We start from the raw sequence: 18916 nt of genomic DNA, 5'->3' as shown, positions 1-18916 counted from the left end.
TTTATCTATCATTTATCTATTTTGATAATTATACATTTACTTTATTTCATATTATACTGGACATGCCTTTTAAAAACAAAAAGGAATATTTTATCTCTTGCCTTCACCAGAGAGGAGCAAACAATCCACTGTCTTTTTAATATAGTTTGAATTCTGCTTTCTAGATAGAATTGGAATGTGGCCTAGGGAGAAATGGAAGCCATCTGGGACTCTGGGTTATAGGGGTTCTTGATAATAGCTAGCCCTCCCACTGGGACAGTTCACACTTTGATGGTACCTGTGTATGAATCTATGCTTCCTGGAAGTCTAAATCGTTTTAGGTACTCTGTCAGAGGCATCTTCTGGAATTTAAAACACAATATGTGATAGTAATGTTCTTCTTTTAGCTTAGCATTGCTCTCTTGTGTTGATGGTACGGCTGTGGGCTTTGCTTTATAGGGAAAAAAAGAACACATTTTTAAGAGGTTAGGTTAGCTTAATGAGAAAAAACTTCGATTTCTTGAAGTCAGAACATGTCAGAATCTTCCCTTCTTAATATAGGTAGATAAGGCATGATATGATATTGAAAATAGTGACATTAATGACAATATCCAGGTAATGAAAGCACTAGAATTTGGAAATAAATAGCAGATTTAAAACATACTAATAAATTACCACAAAAGTGTTACAAATAGGGTAGTTTAATTAATAAATCAATTAATTAACTGAATGTAATCTCTACACCCAAGTTGGGGCTCAAACCCACAACCCCAAGAGCAAGAGTCACATGTTCCACTGACTAAGCCATCCAGGCACCCTACAAGTAGGATATTTTAAATACAAGCTTAATTCTTACCTATTTTGTAGCATAAATAAAGTCAGTCCTTTAGATTTACATTACAAAGAAACTTTACAAATGTACATCATGCCTGTCACAGGTTTTAGTTTCATGCTTCTTTAGTCTCACACATATCCTTCAAGTTATACATAAAGTTCAAAATATTTTTTAAATCTATCTTACTAAAATACAATGACTTATTAGAGTCTCTTTAAAAGAGAAACTACTATACAATATGTAGTTTATTTTAAAAATCCAACTTACCTATACAGAATTATAAGGAACCCTCAACTCCATCCTATATAAATAACAGTTTGATTTTTAACTGTTATTAAACATCCAAATGTTCTTCTACTTTTATCTATATATATAAATACAAAGATGTAATCATAATATATCACTTTTGTACTCTACTTTATTGCACTTACTATTTTTCATAAACGCATTGCTGCAATTATTAGGGAGGCTGACAACTGCTCCCCTCCCTGTCCCCGCCCCCTGCCCCGCTCTGTGATTAGTTTGTTGATGTTCTTTGCTATGCTGTGTATTTGGGTAGTATTCTTGTATTTTATAATGAGTGCTTTGTATATTGGGGTATTCTTAATTAATATTTACAATAAAATTTGCTATAGCATATACTGCTGTTGCCTTGCTCATATACTGTGGAGCTAAAGATCCTGTGCAGAGAGCTCCCTGTATCTTTTCCCCTCAGGACTGTTTCTGAGCTGGCTTGCTTAAAGTGCTGGAGAGTTAGCAATATGGCCCAACAATACCCCTTAACTAATGGAAAATGGAGTTGGTGATTGACACCCTAGCCTCTTCTTCCAAAATATATAAAGAACTACCCAACTTAACACCAAAAAAAAAAAAAAAAAAAAAAAAAAAAAAATTCCAATTAAAAAATGGGTAGAAGACCTGAACAGGCAATTTTTCCAAAGAAGACATACAGATGGCCAAAAAGCACATGAAAAGATGCTCCACATCACTTAGCATCAGGGAAATGCAAATCTAAGCCACAATGAGGTATCACCTCACACCAGTTAAAATGGTTAGTATCAAAAAGACAAGAAATAGCAAGTGTTGGTGAGGATGTGGAGAAAAGAAAATCCTCATGCACTATTGGTAGGAATGCTAATTGATGCAACCACTGTGAGAAACAGTGTGGAGGTTTCTCGGGAGAATTCTTAAGTCTGATCCACACGGTTTTTCAGGTGGATCAAGTGTGAGGGCTCACAGACGAAGCCCTCTTATTAATATATCTTTATTATCTTAATCCTTGGCTCCATCTCCCTGTCTGCTCTCACCTTCTTGGATCACCCTCAATATAAACTATTGGCACCTAAATCATTGTCTCAGGGTCTGCTCTTGGGGGAACCCAAACTAAGACATTTGATAAATACATGTCCCCCCATAACTTCTTTTGTTTCAGTACTTTGAGGTAACAGTGCTTACCAGTTTGGGGGCTAGCTTCAGGTGAGGATATATCTCCTTCTGCCAACTTTTTCTTATAGAGCATTGTTCTTTGACGCATCCTTCTCACCAGGTTGTGTAGCTGAGCATCAGCATACTCATTTATAACAGGGACTCCAAGGGGTTTGCTTTTTGGGCTAAATGAGGAAAAAAAATGGTGACAGAGATGGATCCATGAAGAGGTATACACAGGGAAGAGACTGAGTTTTTTCATCCTCCTTATAGATTCTACACTATTAACTGCTCCTTTCTGCAACTGAATAGAACCATTTAAAAACTATATTTGAAGGAAATAGTGCTAATGGAATACAGATTTGTTAATGAAATTTTAGAATCCACAAATAGCAAATATTCATTCTTGACCATATTAGATCCTGATTCTGCCATTTAATTGTATAATTAGAAGAAAAAAAGAAACTTTACTTGGCATGGTAGGCAGAATTCTAAGATGGCCCCTTGATGTACATGTCTTGCATAATCCTAGAGATAATAAATAGAGTGGCTTATACTCTTATTATTAGTTTGTGTCATATGTCTCAGTTAACTTGAAGGTAAGAGGGTTATACAAATGGCCCTGATATAAAAAAAAAGCAGAGTTTAAAAACAGAGAGTTTCTCCAGCTGGTGACAGAGCAGAAATTAGAGGTTTGAAGCCTAAGGGAGATCTCACTTGGGAGAAATTCTCCATTTCTGGCTTTGGAGAAGAAAGGGGCCCCCTGAAGAGAATTGCACAAAGCCTATAGGAGCTGAGAGTGATTGATCTCTGGTTATCTGATAACAAGAAAAGAAAACAAGGACCTTAGTCCTACAACCACAAGGAATTGAATTACGCCAATAATTTGAATGAGCTTGGAAGTAGCTTCTTCTCTGGTGTCTTCAGGTGACAGCCTAGCCAGGTCTGGCTGACACCTTGATTTCACCTATGTGAGACCTTAAACAGAGTACCTAATGTCACCCAGACTTTTGATCTATGGAAATGTGAGCTATTAAATAGGCATTAATTTAAGTCAATAAGTTTGTAATAATTTCTCATGTGGCAAGAGAAAATGAGTGTATGTAGTATGCTTTAATGCACTTCCCTCCTAAGAAAACACAGATTAGTACATAGTTTAAGATATAAACTGGTACACTTCATAAGGATCTGAGTTTCCTCATAGGTTTTCCTCAAACTTCTAACTCACTCTCTACCTTCCTTCTGAAGTCTGACACTGTTGTCTACACAGGCCCACATATCCATTCTTACCTCCTCACATCCATTTCTGCCCTTTCCATCTCATTTCTAAACCCATGGAGTTCACATTAGAACTGGGTAATCTGTGGATCATATTTAAAGAGAACTCTAGTATGAGCTCCTCTCCACTAATCTGCGTTCTCTCCTGGTATAGAAACATATCACATCTATAATTGTTTACAGATTCCCAGACCATCAATGTGTCTCTCTTCGTTTCTTACTATAGTATAATTTATGACTCTTTTAAATGTCCTGTCTCAGCATTGAGATTCTTCAAGTGCATCACACAAAGAGCTTTACAAGCCTTCTCAAGAATGATGAGATGCAGTGGACAAAAATCTGATATATCTTAGACAATACAGAAGTAGGGGGACATTAAATCTTCAAAACTGGAGAGTTAAAGAGAAGCAGTGTAAATGTATAGAGGCAAGGAAAGAGGTGAATAGTTAGAACTGATGAGTGAAAAAGAGAGAGACTCAAGAAACAATTTAGAGAGAAATGAAAGGATTTGAACTTTCTGGATCTTTTGGATAAATCCAAATAAGGAATCAAGAATAACTTCTAAGGGGCATCTGGGTGGCTCAGTTGGTTAAGCAACTGCCTCCGGCTCAGGTCATTATCCCAGGATCCTGGGACTGAGCCCTATGTCAGGCTCTCTGCTCAGTGGAGAGCCTGCTTCTCCTTCTTCCTCTACCTGACGCTTCCCTACTCCCCTTACTTGTGCTCTTTGTCAAGTAAATAAATAAAAATCTTAAAAAAAGAATAACTTCTAAGTTTCTATTACAAGAGTCTAGGTTTATGAATATGATATTGATATAAATAGGAATTCAGAAAGGAGGTGTTTGTACATTGTTGGTATATGGAAAAATGATTTTTTGTGTGTGTGTTATATATTCAATTCAAGGTGCTAGTAGGACCTTGTGTGATAGGACCTTGATTATGCTACCCAGGAGACAGCTGGAAATCCAGTTTTGGCAACAAAACCTTGGTGGTCATCAGTGTATACGGGATGTTTGAAGAGATGAATGTAGATGACATCCTCATAGACTGAAGTTCTCAAGGTCAGAAACTTTATTTTCTTTATACTCTACAAGGTCTAGGACAAGGTAGGCTTTAATAAATGCTTATTGAATAAATAAGCCCACTACTTCTAACCTTTTGTTTGACCTTATGTGATGTGCCTCAGTGCACTAAAAAAATCTATAAAAAGTAAAGTTGAGAGTTGGTGGATCATTAACTGTAAAGTCAGGTATTCAAACTGTCAAAACCTCCAATTCAAGTCTTAAGACCTAAGGAGAGTGTTTTTTTTTCTTTTCCTGAATCATCGATAAGCTCTAATTGGCCATATAATTGCCATTTAATCACACTAGTTTTTACTGTGCAAGCCTACGTCAGGTTTAAAATGCTGAAAATTATATTAAAAAGCATGCCTGCATTTCAAATGCATAGCTATATTTCAAGTACTATGTATTTTTCTTTTTATATTAGCTTAGCATTAATATTGTCAATTTACTTCATCTTTTTTGCCCCCCGCTTCTCATATAGAGTAATCCTTAGCTACCTTCTCCCTTACCTACATATATGCAGAAGCTATGAATGTATTTTTCTTGAGGTAATTTTGTGACTGAATGAAAAAAGGCAAATTGAGATGAAGAAACTTGTATTTTTATGAGATAAGAAAAACAAGAGTAGAAGAGAGAAGCAATGGATATGCCTTATGTAACTATGCGGCATTTGAGTGATATTTGCTATTTCTTTTTCACATTACTATATTTTTAAAATAATTATTCCTCACAATTCCTTGATAAACTATATTTTACATAAATATGTAAAGATTTTACAAATTTTAGTAAAGAAAAATAGAAGGAAAGTCTTATTAAAACTCTTTTATTGAGATGAGTGAGGCTTTTAAAATTTGTTTATGCATCTATGGAAGAATGAAAAATTGTTAGAATGACATTTATTCCTGTCAAAATTTCCTATCAAAAATTTTTTGATAAGGGTAGAGAGAACACTCATTAAAAAAAAGATGAAAAAAAACCCAGAATTATATCAGTAGTCCTCATTTCTTTAAATTCAATCAGAGATAAAACAAAAAAAAAATCACATAATTGACAATTGTTCCTGTGTGTGGGGTTGCAGGAGTTTTTGCACTTCAGGGCAAATGCATCATAGTAATATTGGGATGGATTAGAAGAAGTAGGCCTATCTTCGGCAAAGCAAGAGAAAAGCCATCGTGAAAGGAGAGATAGGAAAGAGAAACTTGTGGTCTACGGGTGTACTCATAACAATTTTGAGAAAGAGTAGATAAGTAAGATGTGAATATTGACATTGATTCTTTTAAAACTTTGTGTTTATTGAGACTTCCAGAAAGTTTTCATGTAAACTCAGTGATACATGTTCTCTAGTTTAAGCTTGTTGCTTTAGTATCACGCAAAGGAATGACTACTTTTGGCAGGGTAAAATGGATGGTTGCAGTCAGGGATGAGTTCACAGTGAAAGATGAATGGCACTTTGACTGATAATGTAAAGGGAAAATATTCCAGGCAAAAGACACAGCTGGAGAAAAAGTGTATCAGTTGCTGCTTTGTGGAATATAATAAAGAGTCAAATATTTTAACATAAAATCCTAAATTACCTATGATGTGGTTTGAAAAGTCATTTGAGACCAATGGGAAAACATAGCAAGATTATAAACAGAAGAGGGACATTATTAGCTATATTTTTAGAAAATAATGAAGAAAAGAAAAGATAATTAGTTGTGGTGTGGAGGAAGTCTGACTTGAGGAAAGGAGAGAGTTGCATTAAAATATATGGATTAATGTAACCATGGAAATTTCAAGTTTGGTCAGTGAACTACACTGAAAAGTATTCTGCCAAAATTCATTTCTAACTGGAACCTCAGATTGTGATCTTTGAAAACAAGGTCTTTACAAAGTAACTAAATTAAGATGAAGTCATACTGGAGTTGGATGGGCCCTTAATCTAATGACTGATATCTTTACAGGAAGGCCAAGTGAAGGCAGGGAGGAGAACACAGGGGAACACCTTGTGACAACCAAGGCAGAGATTAAGGTGATGCATCCACAAGTTAAGAAACACCAAGGATTTCTGGCAACCAGCAGAAGCTAGGAGAAGGGTGTGGAACAGATTCTCTCAAAGGCTTTCTGAGGGACCAAACTTGCAGGCACCTTGATTTTGGGCTTTTAGCCTGTAGAACTATGAGGGGATAAGTTTCTGTTGTTGTAAGCCACTCAGTTTTTGGTAATTTGTTATGGAACAGCCCTACAAAGTTAGCAAAGTGGGTGACTGTGATGTCACATATGCAGCTCAGTTGGAGGCATAAGTTGTAAGATAACAATAAATATATTTAATTTGGCATTTGTGAATGAAGAATCAAGATCTTTTATTTTTTAAAAATATTTTATCCATTTATTTATTTGAGAGAGAGAGAGTGTGAGGGCAGGAGCAGAGGGAATGAGCAGCAGAGGGAGAGAGAGAAGGGAGCCCAAAGTGGGGCTTCATTCCATGCCCCCCAGGGGATCATGATCTGATCTGAAGGCAGACACTTAACTGGCTGAGCCACCCAGGCGCCCCAGAATTAAGATCTTTTAAAACACATTCTGTACAGCAGGCAGTTGAGAATTTGGGTCTGGAATTCAGCAGAGAACTGAGCTGGATGGAAATGTGGAACAAGGGGTCACCATTCCAGAGGCAATGGTAGGAATTATATAGTGGATCAGATTACTAGTAAGAGCCTGCATAGAACAAGAAAAGATTGGGAGGTCAGACCTTGCAACTTGCTGACATTTAAGGAGTAGCATAAGATAAGGAACTGAGATTAGAGAGGTAGATCTGAGAGAGAAAAATGTCACAAAAATCAGGGAAGCTAAGAGTTTGGAAAGGGAGGTCAATGGTGTCTCATGCTGCACATGAACTGCAAATTTTGTCATTTTTGTCTTCACAAGTATTTTGTAAAAGTGCACAGACTCTGCCTTTGTTCGTGAAGTGATTTTTTGGATTTCCATTCATTATCTCCTAAGTTCAGTTAAAAGTGGTATTTATTCCCTCTAGTTAAGTCTTGAATAAACTTTGGCTTTTGCAAACTTTACCAGATTCTTCTTACTGCTTAATTAAGAATTAAATTCAATTTTCAATTACTTAATTCTTTAAAAATTCCAATTGATCAAAGTTTTTAAAACCTGCTATTCATATCTTGTTGAATAACAGATAGAAATTGGACAAAGAATATTATATTCCAATTTGTGAAGAATTAGAGGGAGAGAGGAGTAGGTCTTTTTTCTTTTGTTGTATTTTCTTAATAATTAATGATAAATTCAGACAGTTCTCAAGAGTTACATATGAAGAAAAGAAACCGGCTTTGAATAAGTGGACATTTTTGTAGGAGTAAATTTGGGAATGAAAATACATGAAGTTAGTATAAATTCTGATTCCTACCAATGTATCTGGTGGTTCACCATAAAACCTACGCATTTTAAGCAAATTTGGGCTAGTAGAGTTATAATTCAACCAAGTCTCACTTGGCTCCCTTCTCATATTCACCTCTAAATGCTGTGAAGATTTTGAGTTGTTTATCATATTTCACTTGTGCATATGGTATTGTTTGTACACATCCTTTGTACATATGGAAATGTACATATGGATATTATGATGTACAATTTCCCAACCTAAGTTCTTTATCTGTCTAGAATACACTACAATGCATATTTGACCCCAAAGCTTATTTGTGAACCCTTGCTAGCAGTCGACTCTCTAGATCTTTTCTTCTGTTAATCTGTAAGTTCTCTGCTTTTCTCTGTGTCTCTCATGAATAAATAAATAAAATCTTAAAAAAATGTAAACAAAATAATCATAGTACTAATATGTTTCATGTCAATAAGCATGTTAAAATCTCCAAATATTTCAGGTATTTTTTGAAAGTAAAGTTAGTAACAACTATGTTTTCATCATTTTTTCCATATAGTAGCAGTCCGAAAGAGTCAAATGGTGTGCTCACAAAATGTTCCTGAAAATTGGTGTCTTGAGAAAGTCTGAAGGTGCATTTTTAATGTTTCATTCATTTATTTAATGGATATTTATTGTGCACTTAAATTGCTTCAGAAAAGATAATGTCCTATATGGACCATAGGGCATGTTATCTTATCATGTTATCTTATCTTTTATCTATGATAAAGATCATTTAAAACAAACATTTTTTTAAGTAATCTGTATACCCATTATGGGACTCAAACTCATGACCTTGAGATCAAGAGTCACACGCTCTACCAACTGAGCCAGCCAGGCACTCTGGCTTTAAAGATTGTTTAGTTACTAGTCATCTCTTTCATTTTACATATACCCTCAGATTTTATTCTTACTTAGTTTCTTCTGAATAAATTGCTGTTTTGTTCTTTTTTTAATTCAAAAACTGATTACCAGGATGTGTCAGTGAGATGGGATTTGGGCTGGAAAAGCAGAGCTGTGCCCCACATGAATAGCAAGAGGAGGAAGAAATGGGGGACTCTCTGCCCAGATAATAAGTTAGTGTTCTACTTCTTGGCAATGTGCTCTTTCCCACAATCACTGGAGAAAGAATATAGTATATGGAATGGAATCCACAGCAATGGTGGAGTGAGGTGAGGAGATAGAATAAGAGGGGGTTGGGTGGGAATGATTTTCTCTAGGTGCAGGCAGTAAAAGGGGGAGGTTTGGCTGCAGCCAATTTAATAAAAGCTATAAAAGACTGAAAGTTGGGTCACTTTATTATCACTATATGCTGATAATCCTGAACAATGTTGGTGATAAAATACATCTACTCCTAGGGTAGACCACTCCTATGGCTCCCTTTCTGTACACTACTGATCTACATAAGTTATGAGGAATTTCAAGTACAAAGATCATCACATAAGCCAAGAATTAGCAAACAATTGTGCAGAATCAATTTTATCAGAAGCACTAACAGATGGAAACAGAAAACTAATTGTAAACTGTTGTAAACAAACAGAAAAACTAATACCTGAGGAAATGAATAAAATAGACAATAACTAGAGATAGAGATAAGAGAAGTTATATGTTGGGGCCAGGCGGGAAGGGAAACTCCTCAAGATGGCGGATACGCCAAAATGGCTGAGGTTCCTGTCACCACCTCCACTTGGGACGACAGCTTGAGCAGACCCTTACACCTCTCCTTTGGACTTCCCCAACCGAACCCAATGCCCTTCAAACCCCAGAGGAGGAAGTCACCTTTGATTGGTCGAATTGCAATCCTTCCTTTGCATATGAGCCAACCAATAGGAAACCGTTCTGCCTTACAATGTTATGTAAACCCCCTACCACCTTGTCTTGGCGCGACTTCCCCGACTCACTCTCTTTCCCCCGTGAGTCATGGAACCTCGCCGGAGGGTGCCTGCAATAAAATCTGTTCTTGGACCCTTGCTTGCCTTGGCGGTCTCATTTCGGTCTAGTTACTAAAAAACTTAACATTATATATTTTATGTTAACTGGAATATGTTATTTTGAAAGAGAATCAATTAGAAACTTGGAGATAAAAAGTTTGATCACCACTCCCTCCCCCAAAAAACCCCAATAAAAACAAAGAAAAATACTATGGAAAAACCTTTTTCCACAACTGAAATATGCAAGTCTTCATATTGTAAAAGGTCACCAAATGCAAGCGAGATAAATAAAACACAAACTCATCATACCATTATAAGATCCAGTACACTAAAATTAAAGAGAAAAGTGTTAAGAGCTTCTAGAGGTGAAAAAAAAATCCCTATAAATAAAGAAGCATTAGATTGGCATCAGATTTCTCATTGGCACTACTGGATACTAGAAGCTAATAAAGCAGCATCTCAAATTTTTTTTTTTTTTTTTTTTTTTTTTTTTTTTTTTTTTTTAGCATCTCAAAATTTCTAAGGGAAAATGAGTTTTCCTTGAACTCCATGCTGCCAAACACTATACAAAATCAGCTTTCAGATTTATTCTGGGAGCCTTTACCTTCCAAGTATAGCTCTGCCTGGCTTTGCAACAGATTCAATTTTTGTGTCAGGTATTACATGGTGGCCTCTTCCTCTGACATTAGGAATATAATTTAAAAGGTAAAAGGTTTAAAAAGAGGAAGAAGATGAAGGAGTTGGAATTTTAGTTAGTAGAGAATGTAGAGCTCTGGCAAAATCTCTATTGAGAAATTCAATTTAGGCCTTGAGGCTAAAGTAGATTCTAAAATCTTTCCCTGAATCTAATATTGGGAACCAAATGCTAAGGGGAGTATGCTATTTCATAGGTCAGATTGTGAGTCTACTTACCCATCTTCTCATCTTGAGTGGAAATCTTCCCTAAGAAGTAATCCATACCCAGATGGATTTATTGCACAGAAGAGGAAAAAAAAAAAAAAAAAAAAAAAAATCCCAGAGAAAGGGTAAGGGACTGGTTTCTTGCCTGAGGGTCTGGTTTCTTGCCTTTAAGGCTTAGGAATCCCAATCACTACTAAAACATAGCAGATCAGTGTCTTGGGTTCTGACTAGATTAGCAATTTCTGCTTTGAGAAGATTGAGAATGAGACAGTAGATAGCAAGAAGCAGATGTGACAAGGGGGATGTGGAACTATTTCAACTCCCCCAAACAAATGTCAATTACCCTGAGGCAGACTTGTCATTGCCTTGGCAGCAGTGTATGTGGCTGTGGCCTGGAGACAGAAGCAGAATCTCATGATTCAGAGAAGAGATTGGTTTCTCTCAAAGGGATGCTACTGGAGATGTATGTGGAAAGCTCTTGGCAGGAAGGAGTTCCATTTGGATTAATTCAAAATTTAAATGTGAAGAGAGGCAATTTGTAGAAAGAGAGAAACCAAGACTGAGTTGATGAAGCAAAATTACAGGAGATCCTCAGAGAAAGCAGATATAGTAAGGAAATCAGACTAGGAAAGGGAGAAGTCAGAGTGCTTATCTCCAGCACATAGTTAGGTCACAGTTCTGCACAATGGGCACAAGACTGCAGAATAGAAGTCTACACTCTGATGGCCTCTTTGTAATTGTAGTTAGCTCTTAGAGCCCTAGAGCACCAGGCTCCCAGTCCCTGCCTATCTGGAAATTCAGGACGTTCAGGGTCTGACAGGGCAAAGTTCTTGGGTAGATTCCTCCTTAAGAGTGAGTAATAAATGGTTAGCAGGGATACAGTTCCTTGATTTGAAAATATTTGCACAGCTTCTTTTCTCTGAAAGCAGAGAGATACACCATTTATATCCCAGGTAGAGAATTAACAGTATCTAATAAATAATAATGGCAAATGAATATTCAGTTTTATGTTGACATAAAGGAGAAGACAGTGCATGTATTTAAGGGATACTTCAAGTGCTGAATTCATGGCTTCTTCTCTTCCTTCTTACTGCCAGGAAAAGACATCAAATTGATCTGAAGCACTAAAGAGCCAAACTAAATATGTTCAAGAAGGTGGCTAGGCATATGGATAAAATTTAAATAATTTTGACTTTTAAACTACTAAATGAAAGGATGGAGTGTCTATTAGAAGTAGGTTAGTAAAAAGCAAAATGAAATGACAAGTTGTTGGTAACTGCTGAAACTCAGTGAGAGAACAGTGCTAGTAACTTGGCTCTACATTGGAACTTTCCTTAAGATCTAAGCAGACTATAATAGATTTCCTTCTCTGATAGTAATTATATTTTCATAAAGAAATTTGTACTGACTGGGACACTGCCATGGTTTTGATTGCTGTCAGTTATCTACTGCTGGGGACAGACCTGTAGGACATTCATGCCATCATTAAAAACACACCAACTGACTTTTGACAAAAGTGCAAGAGCACTTCAAAGGAGGAAGGATAAGCCCTTTTGACAAATGATTCTTGAGCAACTGGACATCTAAGGCAAAAAAGTGAATTTCAACCTAAATCTCAGACTTTATACAAAAATTAACTCAAAATGGATCATAAACTTAAGTATAAAACATAAAATTATAGGGGTACCTGGGTGGCTCAGTGGTTGAGTGTCTGCCTTTGGCTCAGGTCATGATCCCAGGGTTCTGGGATGGAGGCCTGCATCGGGCTCCCTGCAGGGAGCCTGCTTCTCCCTCTGCCTATGTTTCTGCCGCTCTCTTTGAGTCTGTCTCAAATAAATAAACAAAATCTTAAAAACAAAAAAAAAAGCAAAAACATAAAATTATAAAACTTTTTAGAAAAAGTAGAAGAAACTTTTCTGGATCTGGGGCTAGGGAAAGAGTTCTTAAATTTGACACCAAGAGCATAATCTACAGAAAGAAAAGTTGTAAAACTACACCAAATTAAAATTAAAAACTTTTGGGATCCCTGGGTGGCGCAGCGGTTTGGCGCCTGCCTTTGGCCCAGGGCGCGATCCTGGAGACCCGGGATTGAATCCCACGTCGGGCTCCCGGTGCATGGAGCCTGCTTCTCCCTCTGCCTGTGTCTCTGCCTCTCTCTCTCTGTGTGTGACTATCATAAAAAAAAAAAAAAAAAAAAAAATTAAAAACTTTTGCTCTATGAAAAAATCCTATTAGGAGGATGAAAAGATAAGAAATACCATGGGAGAAAATATTTTCAAACAATATCTCCAAGAAAGATCTAGTACCTAGAATATATAAATAATACTAAAGCTTGACAGCAAAAAATAAAAATAATTTGGGGCACGTCAGTGACTCAGTTGGTTCAGCATCCCACTCTGGTTTTAGCTCAGGTCATGACCTCAGGGTCATAAGATTGATCCCCACATGGGTATCCACACTCAGTAGGGAGTCTGCTTGAAGAATCTCTCCCTCAGCCCTCCCCCACAACTCACATGCAGGTGTGTGTATGTGAGCTCTCTCTCCCTCTCTCTCTGTAAAATAAAAAATCTTAAAGAAAATAAAAATTTGATAATAAAGTGAGGAAAAGACATGAACCGTCATTTCATGGAAGAGGATATTCAAATGGCAAAAAGCACATGAAAAGATGTATAGTGTCATTGGCTATTAGGAAATGCTAATTAAAACAACAATGAGATTATCTGCACACACAAGTCAGAATGGCTAAAATAAAAAATGGTGACCTCACCAAATGCTGACAAGGATATGGAGAAACTGGATCATACTTTGCGGGTTAGGATGTAAAATAGTACAATCACTCTGGAAAACAATTTGGCAGTTTCTTAGAAAAATAAACATGCAATTATATGATCCAATTATCATATGATATGTTGGACATTTATCCCAGAGAACTAAGAACTTGTGCTCACACAAAAACCTTTCCACAAATGTTCATAGCAGCTTTATTTGTAATAACCCAATACTGGAAACAACTCAGATGTCCTTCAATGACTGAATGGCTGAACTATGGTTCAGCCATATAATGGAATACTACTCAGAAACAAACAAAAAAGAATGAATTACTGATGCACACAACAACTTGAATGATCTCTAGGAAATTACACTGATTAAAAGTGAATAACTAAAGGTTAAATACTATCTATGATTCTACTTATATAATGTCCTTGAAATGACAAAATTATAGAGATGGAGAACACATTAGTGATTGTCAGGAGGAAGGGAGAGAATAGGATAGAGATAGGTATGAGATGCATGCGGTTATAAAAGGGCAAATCCTTTCCAGGAGAAATCCTTGATGGAATTGTTTTGTATCTTGACAGTGGAAGAAAGAATTTAAACACACAGTAACATTACATAAAACACACAAACCCACAGATGAATACAAGTAAAACTGGAGAAATCTGATTATCTCTGTTAATTTCCTGGTTGTAACATTGTACTATAGTCTTGTAAGATATTACCATTGATTATAGGGTATGTGGGAACTTTCTATATAATTTCTTACAACTGTATATTAATCCATGATTATTCTAAATTAAACAAAATCACTAATGTGAAAAAAAACATCATACCTGCTTAGTTAAGTTCAGCATACTTAGGTAGAAACATGGGAGTTCTATAATCTTGCTACTCAAGAGTGGTCTGCCGATCTATAGTATCAGCATCTCCTAAAAGTTTCTCAGAAACAATATATCAGGCCCTGCCCCAGAACTTTTAAAACAGAATCTTCATCTTGACAAGCTGTTTGGATCATCTGTATGTACATTAAGGTATGAGAAACATTGTTCCACAAATAGTAGTCTTGCAAGTTTAAATCTGTAAAATGTTGGTAGGAGCTGCACTTTTGCCTTGGCTTAAAAGTATCCTCTTTCTCTTCTTAAAGGAAGGTCAGAAAGTCCTCACTTTTCTTGAATGCTAATATCACACATGATTCTTACAAAACTCACTGAGGTAGAGTTTATTATATCTCTTTTCAGATTAACTGAGGCCCAACCTGTCTGATTGAGAAGTCATACATGAAAATAGGTGATAGAAGGTTATAAGCAAATTATGGCAAATCCATAGAAGAGAGAACTGGAAATAATTAGAACTCAATGTTTGTTGATCTTTAATAGGTGAGTATTTTGATTTTAAAAAACTGAACTAGTCTGACAGTGAACATCTTCTCTTAAAAAGTAGAGAACTTTTAAGGTACATGGAATGCAACTGCGTGAGAATCTGTTCATTTGGGTCCTACTCTAGCATACAAACTGGAAGGTGAATTTGTTAAAATTTAATGATAGTCACTTAAACTTAGTTTGCTTACATGCAAGGTAAAGCTAATATTTTGCGTAGGATAAAATTATGATAAAAGATGGAAGAACACTTGAATCTTCAAGAGGAAAATGTGGAAAACCAAGAACACCATATGGTACTGTAACATAAATTTTCAAGCCTATTCAGAGAGGCAGGCCACTCTCCTGATGAACATTATCATCAAATTTTACGGTCAAAATTACTTACCCTGTCTTGTGCAAATAATTTGTATAGTCTGTCACATACTGTATTACACTGAATATTCAATTCGAATAACCTAGTTTCTGAAGGGCATAACAGCACATAGCAGTAAAACTTACTCATAAATCATATGGGCATGGTTGAAGGAGCTCACTATTTGATCTATTTGTAGTCAGTACAGATTTTGAATGTGCATTACAGATTTTTATGTAAATCAGAGACATCAATAGTCATATAAATTTGCATTTGCTACTTGATTTCTGTTAGTGAATAAGATAGAATCATCCTATTGACTACAAGCAAACTGCAAAAGTAAAGTAAAAGACAGTATAGCTTAAAAATACTGCAGTCTATGGCTCTGTTCTTTTTAATTTGATATTTGAGAAGAGGTAATTGTTAGAAGAATTATGTATGTATCCTTTTGGAAACAAATTTATGTTTGGCTTTCTAGCAATAACCAGGACTCACGGTATCATGCAAATAATAAGTGACTGGGATTATTATGGTTCCTGCCATGCTACCTGGAATACTAGGTTCTTAAATTTGTTACTCAGGTGATACTTGTCGTAAAGCCTTTAAGTTAAGTATGGTGACATTGGAAACAAAAGAATATACCACCATACATGGAGATGGGTATATTTGTTAATCTCATGAACAGTGGATAGTCCTATGTACTTGTGTGTAGGGGAAATTCAAATTTTGTGGGGGCTGGAAACCTTTGTAATTTATAGGGCTCTTTTAAAGAAGAATAAAAATTATGAAATCTAATTTCAACACAGAGTCTTCAGTAAAGGTTTCTGAAACACAAGTTTTATCAGCTTCACAGTAAATTCACCTCTGTAGATGTCAGAGATGTGTCCAAAACAGCCAAATGTTTTAAAAGCCATTATCCTGAGGTACCACTTAATACCCAGTAGGGTGTATATAATAAAAATAGTGGAAAATAGGTGTTGGCAAGGTTGTGGAGAAATAGGAACCCTTATACCTTGTACATTATTGGGAATATAAGGTGGGTCAGGGTCTGTGGAAAACACTTTGGCAGGTCCTCAAAAAGTTAACCACAGAATTATTACATGATCTTACAATTTCACTCTTAGGTGTAAACCTCAAATAATGGAAAACAGGTATTTAAACAAGTACATGTACAAGCATGTATAATAATCATATTTATAATAGTGCAAAGATGGAAATAGCCAAACTGTCCATCAGTAGGTGAATGAATAAACAAATATAGTATATACATACAATAGAATATTATTCGGCCATAAAAAAGAAAGAAGTACTGATACATGCCACAACATGAATGAACCTTGAAAACATGCTAAGTGGAAGATGCCAGTCATAAAAAGTCACATATTATATGGTTCCATTTAGATGAAATATCCAGAATAGATGAATTTAGAGGGACTGAACACTGATCAACGGATACTAAAAGCTTAGGGGAGGAGTGAATGGCAAGAAACTATTAAGTGGGTAAAAGATTTTAAAGTGATAGAAATTTTTTGACTCTAGAGATAGCAGTTGAACAACATTGAGTGTGCTAGATGCTACTAAAATTGTTCTCTTTAAAATGGTTAATTTTATGTTATGTGAATGAATTTCACTTCAATCAATTTTTTAAAAAAATCCACCATCAACTCATTTATTCAACTAGTAACTAATTATTACTAATACTGTAACATTACAATATTACATTAAATGATAGTATATTAAATGCAAAGGAGAAGTGATCACGTGTTTATGGAGTACCGGTTATGAGATAGGTATTTGGGTATACTAAGGAGGTAAGTCACATTACTTCTTCTTAATAATTTATTATCAAAAATTTAAAAACCCTATGAATATTAACACATTTACAGAATTTGTGATATTCACAATGAGTGATAAGGAAAGAATTGCCAGACAAGACTTCACAAAGCAAACAGGTTTGAGATTATTACAATAAGTATGTGGGTTTAAATAATGGAGGAAAGTATGGGACCAAGAGAGGGAGAAGGAACACGGGGATAGGAACGAGTTTGGTCTCATAGGAGTTAAAGAAAGGATCAGAAGAGGAATGTTTTGGTTGGTATTTAAATGTGAAGTTGGTTAGTTATAAAGAGGTCAGACAGTAGAATTGGTGGCCCAGCAGAAGGCAGGTGGGAGGGCATATTAGTGGAAAAATATTGTGAGCAAAGGTCAGAGATGGGAACTATCAAGTTATGTATTGAATATACTCCTGTATGGGTTCTTAACTCCAGGATCATGGGCTACCTAACAGTTCTTGTATTGTTTTCAGAAATTCCATGAACCCCTGAAATTGCATGGAATTTTTAAAATGTGCATATATATTTTTCTAGAGAAAATGTCTGGAATGTTTAGTGGATTTTCAAAGGGTAACACCTCAATTGTTAAGATATACCAAAGTTCACATATTGCTGGGAAAAAAGAGCTAGCAAATACTATTCTTTTTGCATCTTAGGAATTCTTGCTCTTCATAGACCCAGATGCTTAACCTTGGGTATGAAGTATAAGAAGAAATGTCTTATTTACAAATCAATTTTAGGGTAATTTTTATCTAAGAAAAAGCATGGTATCCTAACCAAACAGATCAATTCAACTAGAATATCAGTGATTCATATTTGTGGCTGAAAAGAAGGCAGTTTGTGGTATGCCTGGAAGGGGAGCAAGGTTTTGCTATCAGACACATACAAACAACTCTTCCCTCCCACTACTGTGAGAATTATGAGAGAGAGAGAGAGAGAGAGAGAGAGAGAGAGAGAGAGAGGTGGAAATATAGGCATTCCCGATGGCTTTAGAAGTAGTGAGAAGCAAAATGAAGTAATTTGATGAGAGCTGCACCCTGACCATTTCTAATGAATTAGAGTGGTCTAATAAGGTTTTTAGGGGTCATGTAGTGTAACACTTCGCACTAAGAAAGAAATCTACCTCATCCAGGAAGGATGGTCATTTGATCTCTCTTTGAACTTTAAGTATAGTGATTGTTGTCATTGCAAGCAGCCCATTTCATATATGAGTAGCTTTCATTACTGGGAAGATTTAAGTAAAAATTGTACAGACTTTATTATTATTTTTCCAAATGACTTTACCTTTCAGAGCAGTTTTAGATTTAGAAGCAAACTGAACAGAAAGTACAGAGAGCTTCTCTGATATATCTACACCCACTCCACCCCACAGCTTCCTCTAATAGTGTGCATTAGCATTAGTGTGGTATATTTGTTACAACTGATGAATGAAAAGTGATTCATTATTATTAACTAAAGTCCACAGTTTAGTTTAGGATTTACTTTTTGTGTTATACAGATTTGTAGGTTTTGACAAATGTATAACAATATGAATTCACCATTACAATATCATACAGAATAGTTTCATTGTCCTAAAATTCCATGTTTCACCCATTCATCCCTTCTTCCCTCCCCTGAATGCTTGGCAACCTATGGTCTTCTTAAGGTCCCTATAGTTTGCCTTCTAGAATGTCATATAGTTAGAATTATACAGTGTGTAGTGTTTTCAGCCTGGCTTCTTAAACTTAGGAATATGAATTAAAGTTTCCTTTGGGCCTTTTTGT

The 18916-nt window shown here is 35.9% G+C and overlaps 1 protein-coding gene across 11 annotated transcripts in view; it reads right to left on the bottom strand.

The window, feature by feature from the left end:
* Positions 1-18916, bottom strand: part of CNGB3 (cyclic nucleotide gated channel subunit beta 3) — a 245871-nt gene that overhangs the window by 93221 nt on the left and 133734 nt on the right. For 10 of the 11 annotated variants that reach the window (XR_013366986.1, XR_013366987.1, XM_077876333.1 and 7 more), the window contains 2 exons: positions 2270-2424; positions 278-430 (listed from right to left, as the gene is read on the bottom strand). Coding sequence is in view for 9 of the 11 variants with exons in the window: in XM_077876333.1 (XP_077732459.1) it covers positions 278-430; positions 2270-2424 (308 nt within the window). In the remaining 2 variants the exon portion in view is untranslated. Of the gene's footprint in view, positions 1-277; positions 431-2269; positions 2425-12499; positions 12621-18916 lie in introns of those variants that run through there. The other variant, XM_077876338.1, reaches the window with a different exon arrangement.

Source organism: Canis aureus, chromosome 28 (genome assembly GCF_053574225.1).
Source record: "Canis aureus isolate CA01 chromosome 28, VMU_Caureus_v.1.0, whole genome shotgun sequence".
NCBI lineage: Eukaryota > Metazoa > Chordata > Mammalia > Carnivora > Canidae > Canis > Canis aureus.
Note: the sequence above shows the minus strand (reverse complement) of the source record. Positions and strands in the feature narration are given on the sequence as shown.